The sequence below is a fragment of the Nasonia vitripennis genome, chromosome 1 (genome assembly GCF_009193385.2).
Source record: "Nasonia vitripennis strain AsymCx chromosome 1, Nvit_psr_1.1, whole genome shotgun sequence".
Lineage (NCBI taxonomy): Eukaryota > Metazoa > Arthropoda > Insecta > Hymenoptera > Pteromalidae > Nasonia > Nasonia vitripennis.
The window spans coordinates 22319278-22345458 of record NC_045757.1 but is presented as its reverse complement, the minus strand read 5'-3'; the positions used below and the strand labels follow the sequence as shown (position 1 = coordinate 22345458).

General features: G+C 38.1%; 5 protein-coding genes across 7 annotated transcripts; all 5 read left to right on the top strand.

Annotated features, from left to right (window-relative positions):
- The first annotated feature begins 281 nt into the window (after positions 1-281).
- LOC100115829 (transferrin-like) lies at positions 282-6040 on the top strand. Its single transcript, XM_001600392.6, has 10 exons — positions 282-547; positions 2074-2313; positions 2373-2657; positions 2733-2893; positions 3558-3685; positions 3748-4149; positions 4240-4555; positions 4650-4800; positions 4881-5008; positions 5088-6040. Exons 1-10 carry the CDS (start codon positions 481-483, stop codon positions 5400-5402), a joined length of 2193 nt encoding a protein of 730 aa, XP_001600442.2. The 5' UTR covers positions 282-480; the 3' UTR covers positions 5403-6040.
- A 4626-nt stretch (positions 6041-10666) lies between these two features.
- Positions 10667-12671, top strand: LOC100678314 (zinc carboxypeptidase-like). The gene is made up of 7 exons (XM_031924142.1): positions 10667-10804; positions 10886-11056; positions 11141-11538; positions 11632-11699; positions 11774-11994; positions 12089-12173; positions 12286-12671. Exons 1-7 carry the CDS (start codon positions 10667-10669, stop codon positions 12480-12482), a joined length of 1278 nt encoding a protein of 425 aa, XP_031780002.1. The 3' UTR covers positions 12483-12671.
- Positions 12672-13232: 561 nt separating this feature from the next.
- On the top strand, positions 13233-16239 carry LOC100115784 (zinc carboxypeptidase). 2 transcript variants are annotated; one of them, XM_016987156.3, is made up of 9 exons: positions 13233-13381; positions 13653-13813; positions 13887-14066; positions 14163-14507; positions 14597-14735; positions 14844-15046; positions 15114-15201; positions 15815-16024; positions 16102-16239. In XM_016987156.3, exons 2-9 carry the CDS (start codon positions 13658-13660, stop codon positions 16155-16157), a joined length of 1377 nt encoding a protein of 458 aa, XP_016842645.1. In that variant the 5' UTR covers positions 13233-13381; positions 13653-13657; the 3' UTR covers positions 16158-16239. The 2 variants fall into 2 exon arrangements, with proteins under 2 accessions (XP_016842645.1, XP_016842646.1); XM_016987157.3 differs by having other exon boundaries at positions 13238-13591.
- Positions 16240-19571: 3332 nt separating this feature from the next.
- Positions 19572-23233, top strand: LOC100115741 (zinc carboxypeptidase). 2 transcript variants are annotated; one of them, XM_016987158.2, is made up of 10 exons: positions 19572-19664; positions 21073-21168; positions 21268-21425; positions 21498-21680; positions 21759-22103; positions 22188-22326; positions 22395-22597; positions 22665-22752; positions 22843-23052; positions 23115-23233. In XM_016987158.2, the coding sequence occupies exons 3-10, from the start codon at positions 21273-21275 to the stop codon at positions 23156-23158; spliced, it is 1365 nt and encodes a 454-aa protein (XP_016842647.1). In that variant the 5' UTR covers positions 19572-19664; positions 21073-21168; positions 21268-21272; the 3' UTR covers positions 23159-23233. The 2 variants fall into 2 exon arrangements, with proteins under 2 accessions (XP_016842647.1, XP_008202378.1); XM_008204156.4 differs by lacking the exon at positions 19572-19664 and adding an exon at positions 20607-21003.
- A 146-nt stretch (positions 23234-23379) lies between these two features.
- Positions 23380-25981, top strand: LOC100678441. Its single transcript, XM_003425368.5, has 7 exons — positions 23380-23911; positions 24248-24299; positions 24365-24485; positions 24574-24708; positions 24805-24942; positions 25013-25177; positions 25254-25981. The coding sequence occupies exons 1-7, from the start codon at positions 23611-23613 to the stop codon at positions 25458-25460; spliced, it is 1119 nt and encodes a 372-aa protein (XP_003425416.1). The 5' UTR covers positions 23380-23610; the 3' UTR covers positions 25461-25981.
- The last annotated feature ends 200 nt before the right edge of the window (positions 25982-26181 follow it).

Below are 26181 nucleotides of genomic sequence, written 5' to 3'. Positions count from 1 at the left end.
TTCGCGGATGAGCGATGAAAAAGCGAAAGCGGCAACGCGATTGTTATCGGTTTTTCGGCAAGTCTAAAAATAGGCGAAACAAGCGAAATTACGCGTCGACGTACGTCGTCGGATTCCCGCAAAAGGAAGCGCAGAAGTGCACACTATAAACGCGCCGCGTAATCCGATCAGCGCGTTCGGCGGGCGCGGGATGTGAATCAGAGCGCGCGCGCGAGCAGCCGCAAGTTTGATGTATATAGCACGTATAGCTAGCCATACGTACACGCATGTCGCCTCACACAATCGCTTACATTCATATAGGGGGAGAGCGATTACAATCGTGTCTGTGTTATCATCGGGCCGGCCCGCTATCAGTCGACGAGGTGAGGCAGCTGGCGACAAGCCGAATGCGCGAGAGAGCCGGTCCGGTCGTCGTCGCGAGAAGTTCTATTTTTCTCACTGCGGAGAACATCGTACAAGCGTCCTGAGCGCGCTGACAAGATGGGCTGCTGGGCTTACTTCGCGCTCGGCGCGATCCTCGTGCTCGCGGTGAACGCCGAGGAGAAACGTGAGTGTTATTTTGACTTTTTCCAATTTTTCTGCATTCGAACTTGAAGCCCACACTTGTTGATAGGAGCTACCGAGCCACGCGCGGGCTTTATAATTTTTAACGGTAACGATATTATGGCAATATATTATAGCTCGGGGCCGGCAATATTGATATTCTCGAACGTTGCGATTACGTCGTAAAATTTATGTCATAGATTTTTGTATGCTATGATACTCAGTGAATAAGAACCATTTCACAAAAGCGCAAACATTCTTTTTAGCATGAAAAAAGTTTTTAGATATCAATCTTATGTGATTAAAGCTGATTAAAGTAGCGGGAGTGGTCTATGCAGGGTCGCAACTAGTCTCTAACAAAAGCTTGTATTCGCTATACAATCCAAAGAGGAGTTACACATTTTGTAAACATCTTTCAATGTAGTGGATTCTTTATTACTAATAACGATAAAAAGTACTTGATGATGTATATTTACTTTTCGAATGATTCATAAATGACGAATAGAGTGTTCCACTCGATGATATCAGTTCTTACAGAGGGCCCCATTGTCAGTATCATTTTGATTATATTGATTTTATTTTATTTGAATCATCGCCTATAAATACCTAACGGGTTGCGTGTTAAATTAATTACAGATAAATAACAAGTTTTTCACTATCATGTTCTTATCTTACATTGACGATTTTTTTAATGATTATACATGTTGGTGGTAAAAATGTATGTGCCAGTTTGTTTATGCCCACGAGTATTTACGAGAAACATGGGACTTTAGAGTTATAAAGTACGAGAAGATTCTTTTTACTTGAGCTTTGTGATTCATTCTTTGAAATTGATACTCGAGTAAAAGATTATCCTCGCGTTAGTAAATAGCGAAAAATCATAAAATTTTTAGATTTGATTTCACCTGCATAAATATTATACGCGGACGCATAGTATACGTTTATCGCCTGTGTCGCGCTATGCCGGTATGATTCAGTAAAATAATCTTAGCTAGATCAAGCGCAAAGTATTTATCTGCGATATTTTTAGAAGGTGATGGATTCATACGGAACTTTGCGCCTCTCGTTTTGTTCTCAGAACAAAAATTATGACACGTGTATGATTCGCAAGGGCGAATAACGATAAACTATCTACAAGGAGTGGTCGTGAGGTTCTACGAATTTCGAGTATTTCAGCCGAGATCTTATATTCGAAAAGGCGCTTCTTACCAGATTATGTTTTGAAAAACTTATGGACTTTATGAGAGAAAATTTCGATAAAAAGTGGTTGCAGAAATGTATATTCTCTGGTTTAAGAGGAGAATTCATATTCTTCCAATTGAAATTGTGGAAGGCCATTTTTCGATCAAAAACGAACGGTCGGGTTTCAGGGTTTTGTACTGTATGCCTTAAATATATTTATCAAAATACAAACTTATAACAGATGCACGAACAAGTATCGTGGGCCAGAGATGATACTGATCATTGTGAACTAAATAATTTTTCTAGATCACTATAGCATTGAGATAAAAGCAACTTTTCCATTTTCAGTGAGATTGTGCGCACCATCGTTCATAACTCCCGATTCGTGTAACGCCCTAGAGCGCGGAGACAGTCCGATCAGGTGCCAACGAGTGATCGACACAGCAGAATGTGCTATCCAACTCGCCGAGGGAAAGGCCGACTTTGGCGTTTTCACGGCGGACGAAGTCCTTCTCACCCACCACTTTTATCCGACCGGAGTTCAAGTCGTTGCCGAACTGAAAAACAAAGACAATATGAAAGCATATGGTAAAAAAGTTGCTCATGTATTTTACAATTGTTGCTATATTTATTTTCCACCGTTACAGAGACCCTCGAGTTCCAGACCGTAGTGGTGGTACCAAAAAGTTTCACACCGACAGAAGGTGGCTTCAGTTCCCTCATTGGATCAGGCTTGTGCCACCCTGGATTCAGTCAATCGCAGAGGTGGAACGATCGTATTCTGAAGTACTTTGAGCAAAACGTCATGAACAACGTTTGCCGAGCCGAGATGACCGTAGCTGAAAACGAAATCGCCAATTTGAAAGATTTCTTCAAGAAGGGTTGTCGCCCCGGCCCATGGGTATCCGATAAAACATTCAACGAGCAACTCAGTAAGGATCTACTTCGCGTTGTTCAGATTCGCTTTTCCTCAAACATTTAACACGACTCACTGTTCATTATTTTAGAGAAAAAGTATCCGGAACTGTGCGAGTTGTGCGATGACAAAGTTGCGTGTACGTATTCGAATCGCCATCACCACGGACACGATGGCGCCTTGGAATGCTTGACATCGGGTCGAGGACGAGTAGCTTATGCTGCTCTGCACTATGTGAAGGAATACTTTGCGGTAGGTATCAATGGTAAAGTCCTCGATAAATTTTTTATCCACACAATTTTTACGTTCGATCCGGATAATCGTCATCAGTATAGAGATTTTCAGTTGCGTACCTTATACGAGTCCAAGTAGTTCTTTTTCTTTCATTTTCTTATTTTTTCAGAACTACAGATGTATAGAGGTTAATAGCGAAATTTCTGTTATGTATGCAAATAACGAGGTAATTAGGATGCTCTTTTCTCTATAAGAATCTAAATAGGGAAATAGTTTCTTCACATTTATTTATGTCGAAATTCTTAAGATGCATGAATGTTTTTGGGTGTACCATACATGAAAGCAATTTTTATCAGTCAACACACAAACCGATACAAACAGGTCGTAAAGCAATCATAAAAAGTGACGTTGTGCTTTTTCATCATCAAATGTATGTATGTGTACATAACTCTGGTGTAAGCTGGTTATTGCGATGATTCAAAGTTAAAGATCTCTGCATCGTGTCGATTTGTCATCTCTGTGCCATACTGGTAGTTCTTGGTACAACAATAACACTTTAGTTATTCGGCCACCAATGTAATTCTAATCGAACGCAGGGCCCATTCGCAACATCAATGATTGTACCGAATTCACGATGAAAATTGACAATATACCTCATTGATCGTTTGTATTTTATTTACAGCCGAATCAGTCAAACAGAAAGATGTCGGACTATCGCTACCTCTGTCAAAACGGATCCACCGTGTCCCTCGAGACCACCCATCCCTGCACGTGGTACAAACAACCTTGGAGCGTTATTCTCGCACGAGAGTAAGTGCCACAATCGCCACATCTTAAATAGTGCTTCCTTGACACTTTTGATACTGTTCCAGACAAGACGGTACAGCGACCAAAGTTTACCAGAGACTGGAGCAGGCGTCCCATATTTCTTACGGATCTCTGACGTGGGAGCAAACTTTGAACGCGATTTTGTTCAGATCGGAAACTCCCATCACCTACAACAACTACACGTCGCCGGCGCACTATTTGTCCAGAGCCATGGAGACGGTCGAGCTGCCGACACCCAAGTGCGACAGAAAGCTTCGATTCTGCACAATCGGCGACATGGAAACGAATAAGTGTAACTGGACGTCGGCCGCTACGCGCATCCTCGGCATAGCTCCGGAGGTGAACTGCGTCAAAAGTGACAATGTCTTCCAGTGCTTCGAAAAGCTTTCGAACAAGGAAGCCGACATCATCAGCATCGACTCGAACTACGGACACTTGGCGCGAAAGTGAGTCGATCGTTTCACCTACATCGATGCATATGTTTAGGGTCCATTATTCGAAAATTCAACCATCTGAATAACGTCGTTTTTTTGTAGGGCATACGGATTGGGACCTGTTCTCTTCTCCGAGACACTGAAAGACAGCAACAGCATCGTGATAGGGGTGATCCGAGAGTCGTCACTGTCTCGGCGTATCAAGAGTCTGTCGGAGATCAAGGACAGTAACGTTTGCTTCCCCGAGTACGGCGGCATAGCTTGGTTGAGCTTCCTCAAAGTGGCGCGCACGCATCGAATTTTGCCCGATTCTTGCAAGTACCCGCAGATCGTGGCGAACCTAGTGCGAGCCGCCTGCACTCCAGGATTTAGTGAGGCCAATCATTTCCTGGGCAGAAAGAGGCCACAGGAAAAGCTGGTACGACACGATTCTATCTGGTGTTTTGCGCAGTTACGCGTTTTTTTTTCCGAACGATAAGGAAATCTTATGGAGAGGACTGTTTTCGTTTTAGGACAAATTGTGCGAATTGTGTCCCACTCAAAGTAACGGAGAACGATGCGAAGCCAATTCGGACAACGCCTATTACGGAGACAAAGGAGCCATTGATTGCTTGAAAGCCGGAGTTGGTGATATTGCTTTCATAGAAGTTGGAAATATCAAGGGTAATTGCGCACACTCTTTCGAAATTCGAACCGACATTTTTGAACGAGCCTTAAACATTTCTCACGTATTTTTCAAATAGATTTCATCCGCAACGGGTCCATCATCGAGAACGATTACCGCGTACTATGCAAGAACGGAACTCTGGCTCAAAATACAGGATTCTATGTTGATGAGGCTTGCGCATTTTCATACACCATCGACAGCGAGGTAAGATTAACTTTCGCGTTACAAAGCGCCTGAGTGGAATCTCGAACGATCGAATCGTTAAACGTCACATTGCCAACAGGTGGTCTCAAGGCGCGATCTCAAAGATAAGGATCGTCTTGACATGACGGACGCGCTGCTGAAGATCGACGACTGGTTGGGTTACCGAGCAGGTCCCGAGCACCGCATCATTCGCGTTTACGAATCTTTTAACGGCACCGAAGATCTTTTGTTCAAACAGTCGAGCGGAGGTCTCGTGCCAACAGACTCGGCTGTCAAGCCTGTAGAAGAATACAGAGAGCTTTTCAAACACGTTGACGAGTGCAGCAGTGCCGCGTCGTTTATCGCTACGATAACGCTTGTGCTGCTCAGTTTTCTGATGGCCAAATTCTTCTAGAAATTTTAAATTGTTCAGTCCACTGCGTGACACAGTTGACGAGAAGTGATGTATTTTAGAATGAGCAAAATTTTACTGTTCCTTTTATTAAAATTTGTTGAATTTTATCGATACTTGATTTGCTTCAACATGCAGTGGGTTAAATTCTTTGGTTTTTCTATAATTATAATAACTTGTTTGTCGAACAAGTGTTGGCAGTTTAATTCTTATTCGCTAAAAAATATCCTATACTAGTGTACAAACTTAATTCTTAGGTCATTTATTTTATATGCTTAATAATTAATCAATAGCATTCGATAATTTTATACATATAATGTATAACGTTATGAAATTTATGTTTTGGCATTATCAGCGATGCTTAATTTAGATATCTTATCAATGCCTGACGATAGTTGTTCATTTCGCTGATTATGATTCACTTATAATTCTTTGAAATTACCAAATCGAATGTGTAATTGTGTGTCTTTATGTCTCATATGGATGGTTTAATTATGAGTTTCCGGCATAATACTTATTACAAAATTACGTCAGTGCAAATCTAATTATAGCTTTTGTTGATTATTCATTTTCTGTACACCTTTTTATAAGCATACCTCTTTGTAAATAAAATACAATAAAAAAATGTTTTGATTTCTTCATACTTTCAACTGTATTTTCAGAATCGACTAAATTAATTTATACCTTTATAATATAATAACACTAAAAAGGTATAAAATCATCATATTTATTGCATAACTATACGTTAGAAGTTCAGCTGGTTCTAAATGTATAATACCACTTTATCTATAATTAAAATGTTACATTAACGAAATTTAAAATCATAGAAAATTGATACTTGTTTAATGCGTACAAGTTTCTCTAGTGATTCTCTCGAAGCACTATTATTTATAAAACTAACTCATGGACAAGTTTAGAGACGGACATAATATAGGGGTACTATTGGTATACTGTGAGATCTCAGTATAAAAATATGACTTAAAAATAATGATTTTTTTTTTTTAATAAAAGTAATATGCATGTGATTAATAATTTTAATTATGGCACTGTACTTCATCAACTATTAATGAAATCATGTGAAAAAATAAACTAATTATATTTTAAGAAATTAATGAAGATCAAATCAAAAGACAAATCGTTATTAATAAAATAATAATAATCGATGACGTCACAATAATATATGCGTTATGGAGTAAAATTGTATCTTCAAGGAACATAATGTGATTAAAACACTCGTATACATCTGTTGGTTCTGTATGAATGAATATGCAATGTTCGAAAAATTTATAAATTATGATTATGGAAAGTTTACGCCTGTTTAAGGATTCTTAAATGCCGAAAATTAGCACTTGAACAACTGACTAAATAATGATTTTATGTAAATGATAACAACATCGCAAAACAAAGTGATGCGGGATCGCTACTAAAGATGCTACAAATACGAGTTCACAAATGTTGGATTACGAGTTTATTGATTGGCAGTCGGTGAGTATACAAATTTTTTCAATATTTCTAGTTTTGTGTTCTATTGCATAAAGTGTTATTTGGAAATTTTATCTAGTTATTTTATTATCTAAAAGCCCATACGTAGCTTTTGGCCTTTTTTATTATTCCGAATAATTTGTAGTAATATTTTTTTTTTTTACGTGGCATTTGGAACTCGAAAGTTCATCGCCTCATCTACGCAAGCCTTCCACGCTGCCCTATCTTGTGTCAACCCCACCCAAGATGCACCTCTCCGATCGACACCCACCCGTCCTATTTCTACTAGATCCGCTTTTACGTTGTCCTCCCATCTACGTCTAGGTCTACCTAGAGGTCGCGTTACCATCGGCCTGCCCTTCATGACACGCGCTGCCGTACGGTCGTCTCCCATTCTCGCTACGTGCCCTGCCCATACCAATCTGCGCGATTTTATTATTCTGTTAATATTTGGTGACGCGTACAGATTGTGTAACTCATCATTGTGTAGTCTCCTCCATTCCCCGGTTTCCTCATCTTTCTTCGGCCCGTATATTTTCGCAAGACTTTATTTTCAAATACCCTAAAACGGTTGTTCGCCTGCTTAGTGAGAGCCCACGTTTCGCACCCGTACAGAAACACCGGCAGTATTACTGTCCTGTATATTCTTATTTTAACGTTTTTAGACAACAGCCTCGACTTAAGTAAATTACTCACGGCGTAGAAGCAAGCATTACCCGAATGGAGTCTCTTATTTATTTCGACATTAATCTCGTTTCTATCATTTATGGTCGTACCCAGATACCTGAATTCGCTAACCTTTTCAAAAGTAAAATTCCCAACTCTGAGATCTTCCTCCCCTCTGCAGATGCCTAGCTTATCCACAATCATGTACTTTGTTTTTGATTCACTCACTTCTAACCTTGTATACTCCACCGCTTTTTCTTGCTACTGTTTCCCTACAATCCCCCAGTATATCCAAATCATCTGCGTAGCCTAGTATCTGCGTTGTTCCATTAAGCGTTGCGCCCAGCTGGCTAACCTGCATTTTTCTAATGGCATACTCTAACGTTAAGTTGAACAGCACCGTAGAGAGCCCATCCGCTTGTTTTAAACCATCGCGTATCATGAAGGGTTCTGATACATTACCGCCTACTCGGACCTTTCCCGTGCTTCCGTTCAGACATATTTGAATTAATCTCACGAGTTTTTTCGGTACACCGAGAAGTACTAGAATTTGATACATTTTACTTCGCTTAATAGAGTCGTACGCTTTTTTAAAATCTATAAATAGTTGGTGTATGGTTTCGCAAAATTCCCACTTTTTCTCTAACAACTGTCTTATGGTAAACATTTGATCGCTCGTCGATCTGTTGCGCCGAAATCCGCACTGATAATCTCCTACTATATCTTCCGCGAATGGAGTGAGTCTAGCTTGTATTACGTTTGACAGAACTTTGTAGCACGTTGCTAAAAGTGAGATACCCCTATAGTTATTGCAGTCTGTCTTATCCCCCTTTTTAAAAATCGGTATAATGATAGATTCCTTCCAATTTTCGGGTATTGTTTCATTTTCCAGATAGCACATACTAGTTTATAGATTTTGAAAGTGAGCTCGACACCCCCATATTTGAGTAACTCAGCTGGTATAGAGTCATTTCCCGCGGCTTTGTTGTTTTTTAGTATTTTAATCGCGGCCTCTACTTCTTGGTAGCTCGGTCCCTCCACGTGGAGTTCAGTAGTGTGAATTTCGTCCCCTAATTCTTCGCTATTTTCGTGCACGTTTAATAATTTATCGAAATAATTTGTCCACAGCGACAGTAATTCGTTGTCATTTGTTATGAGGTCCCCGTTTTCGTCCTTCATCAATTGCGCTCTACTCCTAAAACCCTTTCTGATGGCGTTAATCCCTCTGTACATTTCGCGGGGGTTATTTTCCTTACTGTTAGTTTCTATTCTCCTAATAAGATTCTTTTGATACTCCCGCTTCTTATTTCTATAGATCGCGCTCATCTGTTTCCTTACGTTAGAATACTCTTCTACGGTCCTATCGCTTCTATTTTGTAAGCTATCTAATTTAGCCTTTTTGCGCCTTTCAAACCAGAGTTCGCACTCTTCGTCAAACCATGGTTTGCTCTTTGGCTTTTTCTTTTTACCCAGTACTTTGTTCGCGGCCTCTTTTACCGTTTTTTCGATGTCCCCCCATAAGCTATTCGGTTCGTCATTCCCCTCCGGCGATGTGTTTGCTTCTTCAAGTGCCTGAAACCTGTTATTAATTTCTATCTGGTACCTAATTCGCTCTGTTCTATCTCGTAGCTTCTCAATATCGAAGCTTTCTACCTTGTTTGCTCGCTTACTATTTTGATTCGCTACTAGTCTAGCTCTTAATTTGGCTACAACTAGGAAGTGGTCCGAGTCGCTATCTGCCCCTCTGTAAGCCCTTACATCAAGAACATTAGTATGACGTCTTTTTTCAATGAGGAAATTATCAATTTGGTTCTGTGTGGCCCCGTCCGGCGATGCCCACGTTGCCTTGTGTATGAGCTTGTGCTTAAAACACGTAGTTTTGATTATAAGATATTTTGCCGCCGCGAAATTTATGATCCTAATACCGTTATCATTGCTGGCTTCGTGCAGGCTTTCCTTCCCTATAGTAGGCCTAAACATTTCCCCCTACCTATTTTAGCATTAAAATCGCCTAATACTATTCTTGTGTCGTAAGACGCGAACTGGTCGATTACCTGCTCTAAAGTTTCGTAATAGAGATCCTTAGCTTCTTCTTCTTTGTCCTCCGTAGGACAGTGTACATTAATAAATACATATCTATACCATTCACCTTCGATAATGATGTACGAGAGCCTATCATTGACGGATTTGAAACTTTTAACCGAATGTATGATGCTTTTGCTTACGAGAAATCCGGTGCCTAGAGATCCCCCACTCCCGCCCCCATACAGGTACGTGAAGTTACCCGATGCTAGTACTCCGCCATCTGGCCACCGCGATTCCTGTATTGCTACCAAATCTAGATTGTACCTATCAGCTTCCTTTACGAGTTCTTTAAACGCACCTGCTCTGTATAGACTGCGAACATTCCAAGTTCCCACCCTTAAGTCCCTTTTGATTCGGAATTGATTTTTTTGAGCCATGATAGTATGTTAAACCCGCGCGCTTCGGATCCTGTTCCGATCGCAGGTGAGTCCACCATTCTAGAGGTGATAACCCCCTTACCTCTCTAGAACTAAGTATGAGAGCTTTCCGACTTTGACGAGGACAGTGTCAACTCGTCGTCAGACACACTACGGTTTCATTCTCGCATCCTAACGCCCCCCTGCAAGGCAGCGCGCCTTCGCTGGCATCGTTACCGCGTAAGACCAGGTGACGAATCATTCTACACATCCCCTTTCGGGGCAGTTGTCATCGCTCCCGCATCCTCCTCGGCAGCAGGATTTTTGCCCATTTTTGTAATGTGTGATGAAAGAGATAGATTGAGAGATAAGAGATAATGTGAAGTGTTTTTGTTGTTGTGGTGCTTGCGTAGTGTTTCTAGATGAATGCGTTCGACAGTGTGGGCTCATCACACCCACGCCTGTTCCTATCGGCTGTCCGCGGCTGCTTATTCAATTTATTCGCAGCTAACCTCTTTCTCAGGGGCTGTTCCTCTATCCGCAACCTAAGGACGCGCTGTGTAGTGGTGATAGGCACCCACCCGTCCGATCTGGACGAGAACGCCCAAGACCTGCTTAGGGTAGCGGCATTGTAACAGAATTTCTACTAATATAGATGGTATAATTATTTTTAGAAAAATGCTGCGGTACAGTGTGTTGGTGTTTGCCGTAGTGGCTTTTGCCGCGGCTGAAAACGCTTATAAAGTTTTCAGAATTACTCCAGAAAATGAAGAACAATTTGAATTCTTATACAACCTCGATGACAAAGTAGAAGGCGTAAGTATAAACACAATGTAAATTAAAACCATTTTCTCGCTACACAGCCTGAATAATCGCGCTGAATTTATCTACCATCAGTTTGACTTCTGGAAAAGTCCCAGCTTTGTATCTCAAGCTGCAGATCTGATGGTTGCACCCGAAAAGCTGAGTTATTTCTCTGAGCTCATGGCCTCAAAGAACATCAAATACGAATCTTTCATCGACAACGTTGAAGCGCTTCTCGAAATTGAATCCAACAATAGAACTCGCGTAAGTGAACTTAGATGTGCAACAGAATGGCATGCGTTGAATACTCTTGTTAAAGTAGATAGAAGTGTTTAATTTCGGGCGATAATTCCATCACAGACTCGTGCTGCTACATTTGGCTGGACATCGTACCACACTTTGGAAGAGATTTACAGCTGGCTAGACTCGCTCGCACAGCGTTACCCGAGCAACGTAGAGGTCATAATCGGTGGTCGTACCTACGAGGGTCGCAAGATCAAGGGTGTCAAGCTGTCCTTCGCCGAGGGGAACAAGGGAGTCTTCATCGAGGGTGGCATCCACGCGCGTGAATGGATCTCCCACGCTACCGTCACGTACCTCATTAATCAGTTCCTGATCAGCAAGGATCCAGCCATTAGGAAGGTTGCTGAATCTTACGACTGGTACATTTTCCCCGTTTTCAATCCGGACGGTTATGCTTTCACCCATATCAACGTAAGTAACGCTTCGATGAGGATGAACTTTCTCGAACGGGAATACTAAATTACATTTTCTGATCACGGTTTTCAGCCGAGAAGTATGAGCTACCGATTCTGGCGTAAAACCCGTTCACCGAACAGAGCTCCCATTCCGTTCTCCGGCTGCTATGGCACGGATATGAATCGCAATTGGGGATTCGAGTGGATGAGTGAGTATTACTTACTTCATCGTTCTGGAAAATTTGAAAACACAACGTTGCTTTTCATCAATTATCGTTTCATTTTAAAATTATTACTTTAGCCGTTGGCGCCAGCAACGACCCATGCTCCGAAGCTTACGCAGGAAAATACGCCTTTTCTGAAATGGAGACGGAAACTTTGTCCAAGTACATCACCTCCATTTCCGACAAATTGTTTGCTTACATAGCGTTCCACAGCTACTCCCAATTCTTGATGTTCCCCTATGGACATTCCAAGGCTCATTTGGATAACTACGACGAACAAGTAATGAACTTTTGATTGAAAACCTTAAAATGTTATCTGAATTACCAGGATATAATATACGGTACTATAATGTGATTATTTCCATCGTCTTTAGTACGCCATCGGTAAAAAGGCAGTTGAAGCTCTCTCAAGGCGATACGGCACTTATTATAAACTTGGAAACATTGGTGAAGTTATTGGTAAGTCTATTGAGACTAATAACATTGACCCGAAAAATCACCGCCTCGCTACATTTCCTCGCGACAGTATTACAATAAACCACGTTAACCAATAAATATGCGATTTTTAAAGGGTATGCTAGTGGTACTTCTTTGGATTGGGTGAAATCGAGTTTCAAATTGCCTCTGGTTTACATCTACGAGTTGCGTGATAGAGGAAACAGCGGTTTTGTCCTTCCTCCCAACCAAATCATTCCTAATGGACAAGAAGTTATGGACTCTCTGGTGGCTCTCTTTGGAGAAGCAAACAAATATGGCTATCCTAAGTAGAAGCCGACTTGTACCTGTTTTAGATTTATTCTAAATGATGTAATATACGAGATATCTGAATAAATTATTTATTGATATTATTGATCATTAATAAAAGTAAATGTTTTATCCTTTCATGTACTTCTTGATCTCAAAATATGTCTTGGAAAAGTTGAGGGTGACTATGCTTTTTACGATACGACCCTGATTCTGTATTTCAACTAACTCAAATTATGACTATATAAAATAAAAATAACTTGTTTTTGTAGTAGTTTTCTATGACTAAGACACAAAGCTAAATATATATTTAGATCTTTGAAAGAAATAATTTTTATTTGTAGCAATTCTCTTTCCATGGTCTTATAGATAAGCAAATATCATTTTTGCTTTACTTGCGCCTATACCTAATTAAGAATAACGACTGTTCGAATACAAACAACTTTCTTAATGAGATCTTTCTATTTCTAACTATCCTTTTAAGCGCTTTAATATACAAATCTTTTATATTCGCCTTATATATCACTTATTAAATTTAAGAATGGCACTCAGTCTCTTACGTTTTATGACTTGCAGTATGGTTTCATAAAAAATAATTACTTAAAATAGTTATAAATACTTTGTACAATTAAGAGGAACGATTTGATAAACATTCTAATTTGTATTCACAAACCATTTCCTTTGAGCGTAAAGGAAATTGCTGTTTGATCAGTATTTCTGTATCAAATAACTCATTAGTCTTATCCTTAATAAAGTGTATAAACTTTTGCATTTGCTTTATATTGTCTCTCTGCATAGATTTATCAGACTCGTTTGACTCAACACTAAAGAATAATACATTTTTAAAACAGTTCACTCAAACACCTGCGTCTAATATATTTCAGATTTTAAAATTTGCAGTTTACATTCTGTAGTGTACTGAGGTATTTTATGATAATTTTACATTTAATAAAGTGATTAATAAGACACACAAAGTTCAAATGGATTTTCAAATCGTTAAATTGTGGATTCAACAGTAATGTTGCATAAATAGAATAAAATCTCCAACTTATTAAGTGTTTTTTTTTCTCATACAATTGTTTTCACTGAACGCGTCGCATTCACTATTTTAATCTTTCATTACAAGGTCAAAGGTAATCAATCCAGTTACTACGCAAGTCAGCCAGCAATAAATTACATTGTTTTATTTTACAGTAAATATGTTGTCAACAAATGTATTGTACACAGCATTACTGCTTTTATATGTAACTACCGAAGTTTTTTCTATGAGTAACACTGCATCAGTATTTCGTATCACACCTAAGAAAGATGAAGAAATCAAAGTTTTATATTCCTTGGACAGAGATGTGGATGGTGTAAGTAAAATCAAGATGCAATTCTAAGTAAATTATATTACTAGAATATTGATCACAACATTTGATCCAACAGATTGAATTTTGGAAGGATCCGTCGGGAATAAACAAACCTGTTGATTTGATGGTTCCGGAAAATCACATAGAAACTTTCGAGTACGCGATGAAAGACCATGATTTGACGTATAGTGTTCTAATAGTCGATGTGCAGAAATTATTAAACAATACAACCAGACTTAAACGCAGTAAAAATTCCGTATGTCGATTTTGACGGTTTTTGCAACTTTTACGAGACAGGAGATCATTACTAATTTCCTAATGAACTATAATAATTTATTGATGAATCTTTTAGGAAAACTTTGGATTCACGCGGTTCCAGACGTTGGATGAAATCTACAACTGGTTGGATAACTTGGCTCTCGCTTATCCGAATAACGTGGAAATAATCGTGGGTGGAAAGAGTTTTGAAGGCCGCCCGATCAAAGGAGTAAAACTCACCTTTGCTCCGGGTAAGTCGGGCGTTTTCATCGAGGCTGGAATTCACGCACGGGAATGGCTGTCGCATAGCACAGCAACGTTCTTGATAAATGAATTACTGACTAGTAACGATCAGGACGTTCGTAAGCTTGCACAATCGTTCGAATGGTACGTCTTTCCATGTTTCAATCCTGATGGCTACGCTTTTACACATTCTGAAGTAAGTTTTTGTACCAGTTATACGACTTCAAAAAAAAAAAAAAAAAAAATTAAGGGTAATAATGCAATTTACTGTTGGTTATACAAAAGCCTCAAAACAGAAAATTTAGATTGTGGCGTAAAACGAGAACGCCTTATGCTACTTATGATTGTTGGAACGAAGAATTCTGTGAACGACGTATATGTCACGGTGCCGATCTCAATCGAAATTGGGGATTCCACTGGGGCGGTCAGTACATTTTTTTTTACGACTAATTAAAAAAAAATGAAAGTATATATTGGTTTTGCACAATACTTACTTTTGTATTCAATACCATTCTTGAACGTTCTCTGTCAGGTCCTGGAAGTGGCCAGAACGAATGCGCTGAGGTTTTTGCCGGACCAGCTGCTTTCTCAGAGATCGAGTCCAAAACTTTGTCTGAATACATAACTTCTATCTCTGATAAACTTTTTGCGTACATAAGCTTTCACACCTACATTGAAAAGCTTATGTTTCCTTACGGCCATACAAGTGCTCATTTGGATAACTATGACCAACAGGTAATCGGGTACATACAATATATTTATTAAGAATTCACAGATAAAATGTAGTATTGTCTGTTTTTAGTATACAGTAGGCCTTGAAGCCATCGACGGACTTTCGAAAAGATACGGATCTGAATTCGATGTTGGAAATATTGCTGAAATTCTCGGACGTATGTTCAAGAGTTTTATATATTTATGTACATCGTGCATTATTATAATAAAAGAATATAGTATAATGTCTGGATACAAGTGCGCGAAGTAGATGATTATTGCACAAGTAAAAGCTTGAGTGCGAAAAACACCTACAGCGCACGTGTATATCGTATTAGCATATTACGGTGTTAGCGTGGTAAAGTAGTTTCATCCTCGTGGGAATATTATCGCCCGAACGAAGCGAGAGCGATAAGTTTCCACGAGGGTGAAATCCCTTTACCCCCTAGTATTTGCTACGCTCGGGCGCTTATCCACGCCGTGACGTAAAGTACGAAATAGCCATACTAGTATCGTAATATACTATTTCGACACTCTGTGTGCAAAGTTACATTCATACAAATAAGCGTGCGCAAAACTCCCGATTTCGTGCACGTTTCGATTTAGTGCAAGAATCCGACATTTCGCGCTCTCTAAAAATCAAGGAGAAATCGAACTTCGTATATAAAGAGTGTCAAAATAGTACGGTATAATAGTGGCGACAATGAGCAATAGCCGCTCGAAAAGGACACGAGTGTTAAAGCATTGCATGCACATTTTCGCCCCCCAGTTTTACAATGTAATATTCTACAGGACCAGCTAGTGGTGGTTCAATAGACTGGGTAAAAGCAAACTTCGAAGTTCCTTTCGTTTACTGCTACGAGCTGCGCGGCCGGACAAAAGCTGGACAAATGTACGGGTTCGTGGCTCCGCCGAGTGAAATAATTCCCAGTGGACAAGAAGTCCTGGACTCACTCGTCGCTATGTTCAAAGCAGCTGCCAATTATTATCCGCAATTGAAACGTAAGTTTCGTGTTACTAAATCGAAAATCAATCTTCAGTTTTGAAAAGAAATATACGATGTTAATTTGTTAATTTAGGTACATCAGAAGCACCGCTGCATGGATCAGAGTCGTTGCAACTTCCTCTTCAATAATAAATTGTTTTTACGTTAATTTATAGGCAATTATAAACTACCCAAGTAATGATTTAAATAAAAATTCTCTTTTATTACCACAGCCCCTTCCGTACTTCATCGTTCCCAAATATACGAACACACTTTCATTGCACATCATGGACAAGGGGTTGCAAATCCCTTGTGGCTTTCTTTTGAGAAGCAAACAAATAAAGCTATCAAAAATGAGCAAATCCTGCAAATAATTCTCTTTACGTTCTTTCTAAACAACGTAATACATACTAGATGTTTGATGAATTACTTATTGACATTATTTATATTGACGCACTTCAATTATAATTCTGAGCCAAGTTGCAAAGTAATTTATTTACTCACGATTGAAACGTGTAGCCACTTTATTTCTTAAAAAGTGGGACCTAATCAGCTATCGGCATTTAAATGAAAATATACGATTGTTATTATTTTCTATTTATTCACTTATTTCACAGTATATAATAAAACAAAATAACAATTATTTTGATAATTTTACACCCTTTCATCCATTGCTAATGCAATCTAATTTGAATAAATTAATACAATTTTTTATAAATATTCAACATTTTTTTCAAATTTCCAAAATTTTGCAGGAAAAATAGTACATTATGCAACATGGGAGTAAAGTCGTTAATTAGTCCTGCAGATGAGAGTTTGGTTATGGTCGTCGTCGCTTTAGCGTCCGGAGCTGCCATCTTCGCCCAGTCAGATTAGACTTTCTTCGTAAAAAAACCTTAAGAGGCAGTTTCTCTGCAGAAAATTCTTGGGGACGATTGTAGGACATTATTATATACAAATGCGACAACGATTTCGGCGTCGGTCATTTTTTAAACGGCGAAAGGAAATACGAAAAGCAGGCTTTTCGCGTATAACTTTTGAACCGTTAATGCTATTGAAAATTTACAAGAATATCAATTTATAGGTATTAAGAATACGTACAAAGTGAGCCCAGGTGGATTGAATTTCGTTGACTTGTTCACTTGTTATAAATAAAAAATCGTCGATTGCAGGCTTTTTTTATAATTTGAATAATTCAGTTATTTTTGCATTCAGATAATAAAAGTGCAGCTATTAATGAAGGTCTTAGTGTACTTTATAAGTGGTAGCAATTTTGGCTTTAAATATTAATAACTTTTAGTATAATTCTATTTGTTATCTAAAAAGGTGTCTTACAAAATTAAAATTTCTCCAGCCTCCAGGCATCGTACAGACTTCTTTTACGTCTCATTTCACTCGTAAAGAGTTGTACTATAACGTACAATAAATGAAATCTTGATTTTTCAACTGTAAAATTTTTAAAAATGACTTCGACTTGTTTCGTATTTTTCCGAAAAAAAGTCTAATCCGACTGAACTAAACTCGCTCTTATACGATTTACGCGTTCTGCAAGTGGCGGATATGATGATGCGGATTAATTAGGGCCTTGGGAGCCGGATTCATGCATCAATTATGCTTTACGTCTTTCTTTTACCGGGCATCAGCATTCGGAGAAAATATTATATTGAAAAATCGTCCTAATTTCTAGTTTTAATTGACGGAGTAGTTGCGTGAAATCGTGGTCGATGTAGTTTTAGCGAGAGTACAACATAGCTGACAAGTGACGTAAAAAACAAATGCTTCTTTTTTGCGTATGTGACGATGATGACACGACGGGGGGGGGGGGGTCGATATTGTACACTGCTGCTCTAAATGTGTCTCGATGTAAATTACATCTTGATAGGGCAGTGATGTGCGATTCACATATTTATATTCGGGTCTAGTAATAAATAAAGCGATTTTATTTTGTATAAATTATCAAAATAATTGTTTTTTTTGTTTTATTATATACTGTGAAATAAGTGAATAAATAGAAAATAATAACAATCGTATATTTTCATTTAAATGCCGATAGCAGATTAGGTCCCACTTTTTAAGAAATAAAGTGGCTACACGTTTCAATCGTGAGTAAATAAATTACTTTGCAACTTGGCTCAGAATTATAATTGAAGTGCGTCAATATAAATAATGTCAATAAGTAATTCATCAAACATCTAGTATGTATTACGTAGTTTAGAAAGAATCTTATTTGTATGATTTGTTCATTTTCGATAGCTTTATTTATTTGCTTCTCTAAAAAATGCCACAAGGGATTCGCAACCCCTTGTCTACGATATGCAATGAAAGTGTGTTCGTGAATTTGGGAACGATGAAATACGGAAGGGGTTGTGGTAATAAAAGAGAATTTTTTGAGAATTAGTCTCGCTTTTCAGAGAATAAAGCGGCTATTATAGGTCAGTCGTGAATAATACTATATTGTGCAACTAGGGGGGAAAATTGGCTTTTTCTATCGAGGGTGATGTTTTGAGCACGAGAGCCTAAGGCGCCCTCGACTCCCACTCGCGCTCAAAACATCACCCGAGTCGGAAAAAGCCACTTCCCCCTTGTTGCACACCGTACTTTTTATGATAAGTGCACGAATAGGCCACTTAATATGCATATGAAAGGAATGAAAAATTCGAGGACATTTCAAAGTGAAACAATAGTATATTGAAAATTTCAAAAATTTTGAAAATTTAAAAAATTCGAAGATTTCAACAATTTTGAATATTTCGAAAATTTTGAAAATTTTGAATATTTCGAAAATTTCGAAAATTTTGAATATTTCGAAAATTTCGAAAATTTTGAATATTTCGAAAATTTTGAATATTTCGAAAATTTTGAATATTTCGAAAATTTTGAATATTTCGAAAATTTTGAATATTTCGAAAATTTTGAATATTTCGAAAATTTTGAATATTTTGAAAATTTTGAATATTTCGAAAATTTTGAAAATTTTGAATATTAAAAAAATTTCGAAAATTTTGAAAATACTTATATAGACACACATTTATCGGATAGGCTGCAGAGTGAGGAAAAAACTACTCCCTTGGTAGGAAAAAGTATGCCATTCCCGCTGTCAAGAAAAACTCGATTTTCCATTCATTTTACATGCATGGAAAGTGGCCTTTTTCGTGCACGTATAATGAAAAAACTGTTTTTCAATGATTATTGTTTTTTACAGAAAACCTTTTAGATAAAAAACGGCTCGTTACATCCCTTTAAGTTTAATGTATTATTTTACCGAAAGACAATGCTAATCAGACTTTAAGTTTCTCTTTAATTTTAGAATAACAAAATACAATAGGGATGAGGCGGGGGGGGGACTGATCTCTGGCCGTTTCTTATGTGTGATTAATACTGCTTTTTTAATGTAAATAAAATATATAAAGTATTTTATTTTACCAATACAAAGGCGCTCTTATTGTCATACATAATTGTTGAATGCTATACAATTTAACAAGTCAAAAAAAAAACTTTAACGGAAGACATTATACAGTGTTGAAATTATAAAAACTTGCTCGACTTTAAGTATAAGTGCTATATTTCTTTAAAATCGTGACAAACAGATATATTATAAATAGTATGTAAAAATTATGCAGCAGAGTGTTCAGTTCAGTAGGAAAAGTAAATTCAAAGGTATATATAATTAGAATTATATTCTCTATAATATGATTGATAAAAATACAAATTACTAATTTTTTAGTATATTTCACATCTCAAAATTTTAATGTATTTAATAAAATATATTCGTTATTTTATACTATAACTACATGTTTTTAACTGTCGTAGAAAAATAAAATGTTTTTATAAATGTTATTTTGTAAACGAATGAAGTACAATAGGTCAAGTTTGATTAGCTTCTTAAGAAACAAGAAGTGATTGCTACCTATAACTCCCTAAACTATTTGTACTTGGTTGGCCATTCTTTCATACTTTCAGAACGTAAGAGCACAGTAGATCACCTAATAGTTTCAAAGAAATGGAAATAATAGCTCATGCATTTCAAGCAATAATTTGTAGACTGTTTCGTTGTTCAATATCAAAGTTTGACGCTGTACAATGAACGTTTCTTTTTATATTATTTAGAAGTTTTATCCTAATTGATTTGAAATCAATTTTCATAATAACCATATTATATTCTACTGATCAGTACCAGTAGAACACAGCAAAACTATAAAATTTTCCTTAATTAGCGTCTCTACCGCTTGCCATGATTTACCGTTAACAAAAAAAAGCTTACAAGATAACTCATGGAGAACTACAAAAGGCTACAAATTTTTCAGTAATCCATTGTTTGTCTAGTAGTGCTCCTTAGATACGGTGGTTTATTAGATTTGAAAATTAAATAAATTCTGCATTAGTGTACATATATTTTACTGATATCGGCTATAATAATTAATATATATTTATTTATATATTATAAAATTGTTTACAAAATCATACTTGGTAAAATGTATCTATTAAAAGACGTTTCAATTATTGATACAATAATAATGTTGCACTAATAAAATATAATGGGACTTTTTAGGTATTTTTTCTTTTTTCTTATTCCATTGTTTCCGCAGTAAACGCGCTGTAAAGATTTATCAATGAGACGCGTGGTTTTAATCTTTTATTAGAAATTCAAATCCAGTCAGTTGAGAATTCTCGTATTGGTTTTATAAGAATCATTCGTCACTGGATCTTCCGGAAGAATTACTTTAATGTCTGTTTTTCTCCTATTATAATTGGACGTTACCAACGAGAGAGGTTGGTATCAGAGAAAATGGTAAAATAGTTATACCTGTGTGTTATTCAAACCGCCAGTACTCACATTTAATTCGCGTGAAACAATGCGGAAATTTTTACGGATAAAATAGTTGTGTACATTCATCGGAGGATGACTGAGGATGAAACACTTGATCAAACTGTTAAAAACTATCTTCGGCTGATGTTGCGTGCGGCAATTCAATAGAAGAGCATTCTGATAAGAATTGTAACGATTAACTATATTAAATTACTTTAGCAAATACTTTTCTAAGTGATCATCGTTCTTTTATATAAGGTCCCGCTATCTCAAGCACCAACGTAGACGTTTCCTGGCTCTGGTAACTATTGCCTTGAACTCTGTATTTTGAATATGGCGAGTAAAGCTCATCAAGTAAGTATTGCGAGTATTCTGCCAAATTTATTTATATTTGTTAGATGATATACTATACGTAATTTATTCATTCATAACACTGCATTGCTCGTTTGGCAGTAAAAATGTTGTCAACGTATAAACTGTACACGGCATTGGTTCTTTCATTTGTCATTATCGAAGTTTACACTGAGAGTACTGCATCGGTATTTCGAATCACGCCAAAGAAAGATGAAGATATCGAAGTTTTGTATTCCTTGGACAGGGACATGGATGGTGTAAGTAAAAGAGGCGATTTCTATATGAGAGTTACATCACCAAAATATTAATGAAATTATTTTGTCTAACAGATTGGATTTTGGAAGGATCCGGCAGGCATCGATAAGCCTGTTGACTTGATGGTCCCAAAAAAACACCTAGAAACTTTCAAGGCGACAATGAAAGATCATGAATTGACATATACTGTTCAAGTACAAGATGTACAGCAATTATTGAACAATGCGACCAGACGTGGTAAACGTTCTAGAAATATAGTAAGTCGATTCGGATAACATTTTTAACTTTTACCAGACCAGGCATCGATACCAATAATTTATTGATGAATCTTTTAGGAAAACTTTGGATTCACGCGGTTCCAGACGCTCGATGAAATCTACAACTGGTTGGATAACTTGGCTCTCGCTTATCCGAATAACGTGGAAATAATCGTGGGTGGAAAGAGTTTTGAAGGCCGCCCGATCAAAGGAGTAAAACTCACCTTTGCTCCGGGTAAGTCGGGCGTTTTCATCGAGGCTGGAATTCACGCACGGGAATGGCTGTCGCATAGCACAGCAACGTTCTTGATAAACGAATTACTGACCAGTAACGATCAGGACGTTCGTCAGCTTGCACAATCGTTCGACTGGTACATCTTTCCGTGCTTCAATCCGGACGGCTACGTTTTCACCCACTCCGACGTAAGCTTCTATGCAATTTAAAGATTTCTGTGTACATACCTGAAGGTTGAAATTATAAGGGTAATCATTTGTTTGCTATTAAAGCCTACAAATGGATTAGTCAGATTATGGCGCAAAACGAGAACGCCTTATGCCGCAAATCAGTGTTGGAACCAAGAATTCTGCGAGCAACGCATATGCCACGGTGCCGATCTCAATCGAAATTGGGGATTCCACTGGGGAGGCAAATATTTTTAATCACGAATGAAATATCATTTCCCCAACATTATTATACTAGAGGTTTTCTGTCAGGTCCTGGAAGTGGTCACGACGGATGCGCTGAAGTTTTCGCCGGACCTGGTGCTTTCTCGGAAATCGAGTCCAAAACTATCTCGGAATACATAACTTCCATCTCTGATAAACTTTTTGCATACATAAGCTTTCACACCTACATTGAAAAGCTTATGTTTCCTTACGGCCATACAAGTGCTCATTTGGATAACTATGACCAACAGGTAATCGGGTACATACAATATATTTATTAAGAATTCACAGATAAAATGTCGTATTGTCTGTTTTTAGTATATAGTAGGCCTTGAAGCCATCGACGGACTTTCGAAAAGATACGGATCCCGATTCCCTATCGGAAATATTGCTGAAATTCTCGGGGGTACGTGCAATTATCATTTATGCAAATATTAAATCGACAAAGTAGCAATGCATCCAAACACTTGAGCCTAGAATAAAATATTTTCCGTAGGCCCAGCCAGTGGTGGCTCGATAGACTGGGTAAAAGCGAACTTCAAAGTTCCTTTCGTTTACTGCTACGAGCTGCGCGGCCGGACAAAAGCTGGACAAATGTACGGGTTCGTGGCTCCGCCGAGTGAAATAATTCCCAGTGGACAAGAAGTCCTGGACTCACTCGTCGCTATGTTCAAAGCAGCTGCCAATTATTATCCGCAATTGAAACGTAAGTACAGACTTCATTTTCGAAAAACTCAAACATCGCATAACTGCAATTTTTTATTTTAGGTGAAGCAGAAACATCGGCGCCTGCATCACCGTCCTTGCAATAAATATCCCTCATGGCCACAAATTTTTTAATCAAACCACCTTATAAATTATTGGAATAAAAATTCGTTGAACGAAAATTGCCTCTCACTATCACAGCTCCTTTCCGTATTCGATCGTCCACATCGCGGCTTCGCAGAGTGCGCTCACATACAATGACGCGCACTATCATATGTGTACAGCATTCCGGTAACGCTGAAACCGACACTGCGAAGTCTGTAGATGATGGAAGGACCGAACAGTTTAGCTCAGATTGCGGCGCGCGCAGGTCATTCGGAAGTACGAAGTAAATATACGCCGCGTGAAATACAAGTGTTGACATCCACCACCGTTTTTCGACGAGATTACATGCAAACTTTTGGCCGTTCGTGCCTACGCTGACAACAACAATTATACTTCCAATTCTCGTGTAGCGAGTGTGTGCGCGATCAGTGTCGTGTCTCGAGACCCGCCTTAGATGGTCCGCCCGAGCAAATTCCCGCCGATGACAATGGAATCGCCGGACATAAAAAACTCGCTCACGCCAATTTCCCTTCACACCGGCGTCGCGAACCACGGAGCGCGCGCTCTTTGGAAGTACCAGTGCGGACGCTCGACCTCGACACCGCTCAACGGCTGCTCGAGCTCGAACTTTCAGGGCCGACATCTGCGCTCGGGACTCGAGAGCAGCTTGCTCGACAACAGCTACCTGCAGCTCGACGAGTCGCCGATTTTATTCGCGCATCCCAAGGTCAAGCTCGCGGCCGTGCTGACTTTCGGTGAGTTGATTATTGCACTCGAGTTTGCGGGAATTGAGCATCGTCAGGATTTTCGATCGCGAGATTCTGTAACGTTTGAACGTCTTTCGAACTGAGTCGCGCTGTTACGTAATGGCCTTTGCTCACGATCAAAATAAATCCTCGCGCAAGTGTGAAACCCACAGAGAGCGACGTTTCCGCATTGATGCCTATAGTTTTGCGTCGAGCGTGGCTTCGTGTACTTACGCGCGATTGTTGATGTGATTTCATTCTTACTCGTCGAACAATCGTGATAATTTCGGTCACATATAGTCTCGAACAATACAAATCATCGCTTGCTTTTTCATCTTCTTCCAGGCAGAAAGTTGTCGCTTGAAAACGATCGTCTTAGCACTACTGGAGTTGCAGCGTAAGTGAAATGTGGCAGAATCATTGTTTTTGCGAGTAGCTGTTTATCGTGTATATTTCTTGCAGAACCTTCGGTAAAATGGGAATCATGGAGATGTCTGAAGAGTTTACAGCCGAAAGTAGTAGCTCTAGTTCTCACACTGATGAAATAAAAAAGCAAATAAACAAAGTCAAGAAACGGAAATCGGTATTATTAACAATTTCATAAAAGCTGAACACATGTCTACTCTATACTGGGATTTTGAAATAATATGAAAACGTTTGTCTTTTCGCAGACTTCTCCTAAGCAAAAAAGTCCCAAAATTTACAAAACAACAAAAAAAGTTACTGACGCTGATGGCGGACATTCGAAGAAAATCGGAAGCTCCGGTAAATTGAAAATGTCGGCCCAAAGTACAAAGAAACGCATGGTAAGTTCACCTTCTCAGAATATTCATCAGCTGTACTTCCATATAAGCGCATGTGTCTTCTTATGTATTAAAACGTCAATGACTTTCTTTTTATAGAAATCGCCTAAAAGTAAAAGCCCAACGGGATTTAGAATTGGACCCTTTAGAAAAGTCGTACCATCGAGCAGTTCATCGAAGAAATTAATCAGCATTAATAAGCAAACAACAAATTCTGAGTCCTCGGACAAGTGCTTGGTAAATTCGCCATCGCCTTTTTTTTAAACTGTATAAATAGAAGAGATGATATAAAATAATTAATTTTTAGATGAAGAGGTCCCCTATTCGCAATGGCAGTCAGTGTCCTACACTAAAGCTATCCAGATGTCCCCGATCTCCGAAGCTTCAAACGGCTGTAAGGGCGATGATCAAACAGCAAAAAGAGGAAATACGAAAACAAAAGGAAATAGAAATGGAAGAGTATAAAAATAAGGTATCTTCTTTACCGTGTATTGAATTTTTTAATCATTATTCTGTATAAAAACTTTTTCTAAATTGTGTATGTATAGTTGTTAGAAGAACAAAGACGCAAAGAAGAGGAAGAGATCTTGAAAATGCGCCAGGAGACAGTTTTCAAAGCAAAACCTATAAGAAAATACGTGCCACTTCCTGTAGTTAAAAAGCGAGCTTTGACTGATCCAATTTCACCTAATTTGTGCAAACGACGTCGTGTCGAAACATCTTCACACAGCACGAATTCCCATCGAACGCAATGAGGCTCTGACTATATCAAGATTGTTAATTTATGACTGATAAGCTAGCTCTTTTAATATATAATGTAATGTAAGATACACATTTTATAGAAAAAAATGACGTAAGTGCGCTACAACCTAGCGTATAAATTTAAAATATTTAACGACAATTATTCAAGTTTTTGATTATTTTTGAGGTGTTTTTAATTTTTTGAACAATTTAGACTTCGAAAAATGTTGATTTATGAGAATTGCTTCGAATGTCAGTAAAATAATTTGTGATACAGTTCGTATGGCGCATTAGAGGTCAAGGCCTCCAAATTTATTTGTAAATTTGATGACTGGATACGTGAATATTAGAAATAAGCAAATCTTTTAGTGTTTACTAAATGATAAAACCTTATTTAAAGGATGCAATTCAATTGATAATTTTTGAAATTGCCTTAAGAATGATCTATGAACACAGCAATATTTTAGTTTGTAGGATTGTGATATTTTCTCGCAGGTTTCGAGTTCATTTCATAAATAAATTATTACGAAACTTACTACGAGCTATTTCTTTTCTAAATATAATAAATGATTATCTCAAAGCAGTGAACCAAGCTTTTTTCGAGCATGTATTCAGAATGAGTCTACAAAGTTTATGATTAAACCAGACAAAATTCTTATAAATATATCGAATAAATTTTTAAGAAAATATAGGTGTTGTTGTGATTTAGTTATAAAATTGCATAAGTCTCATTCT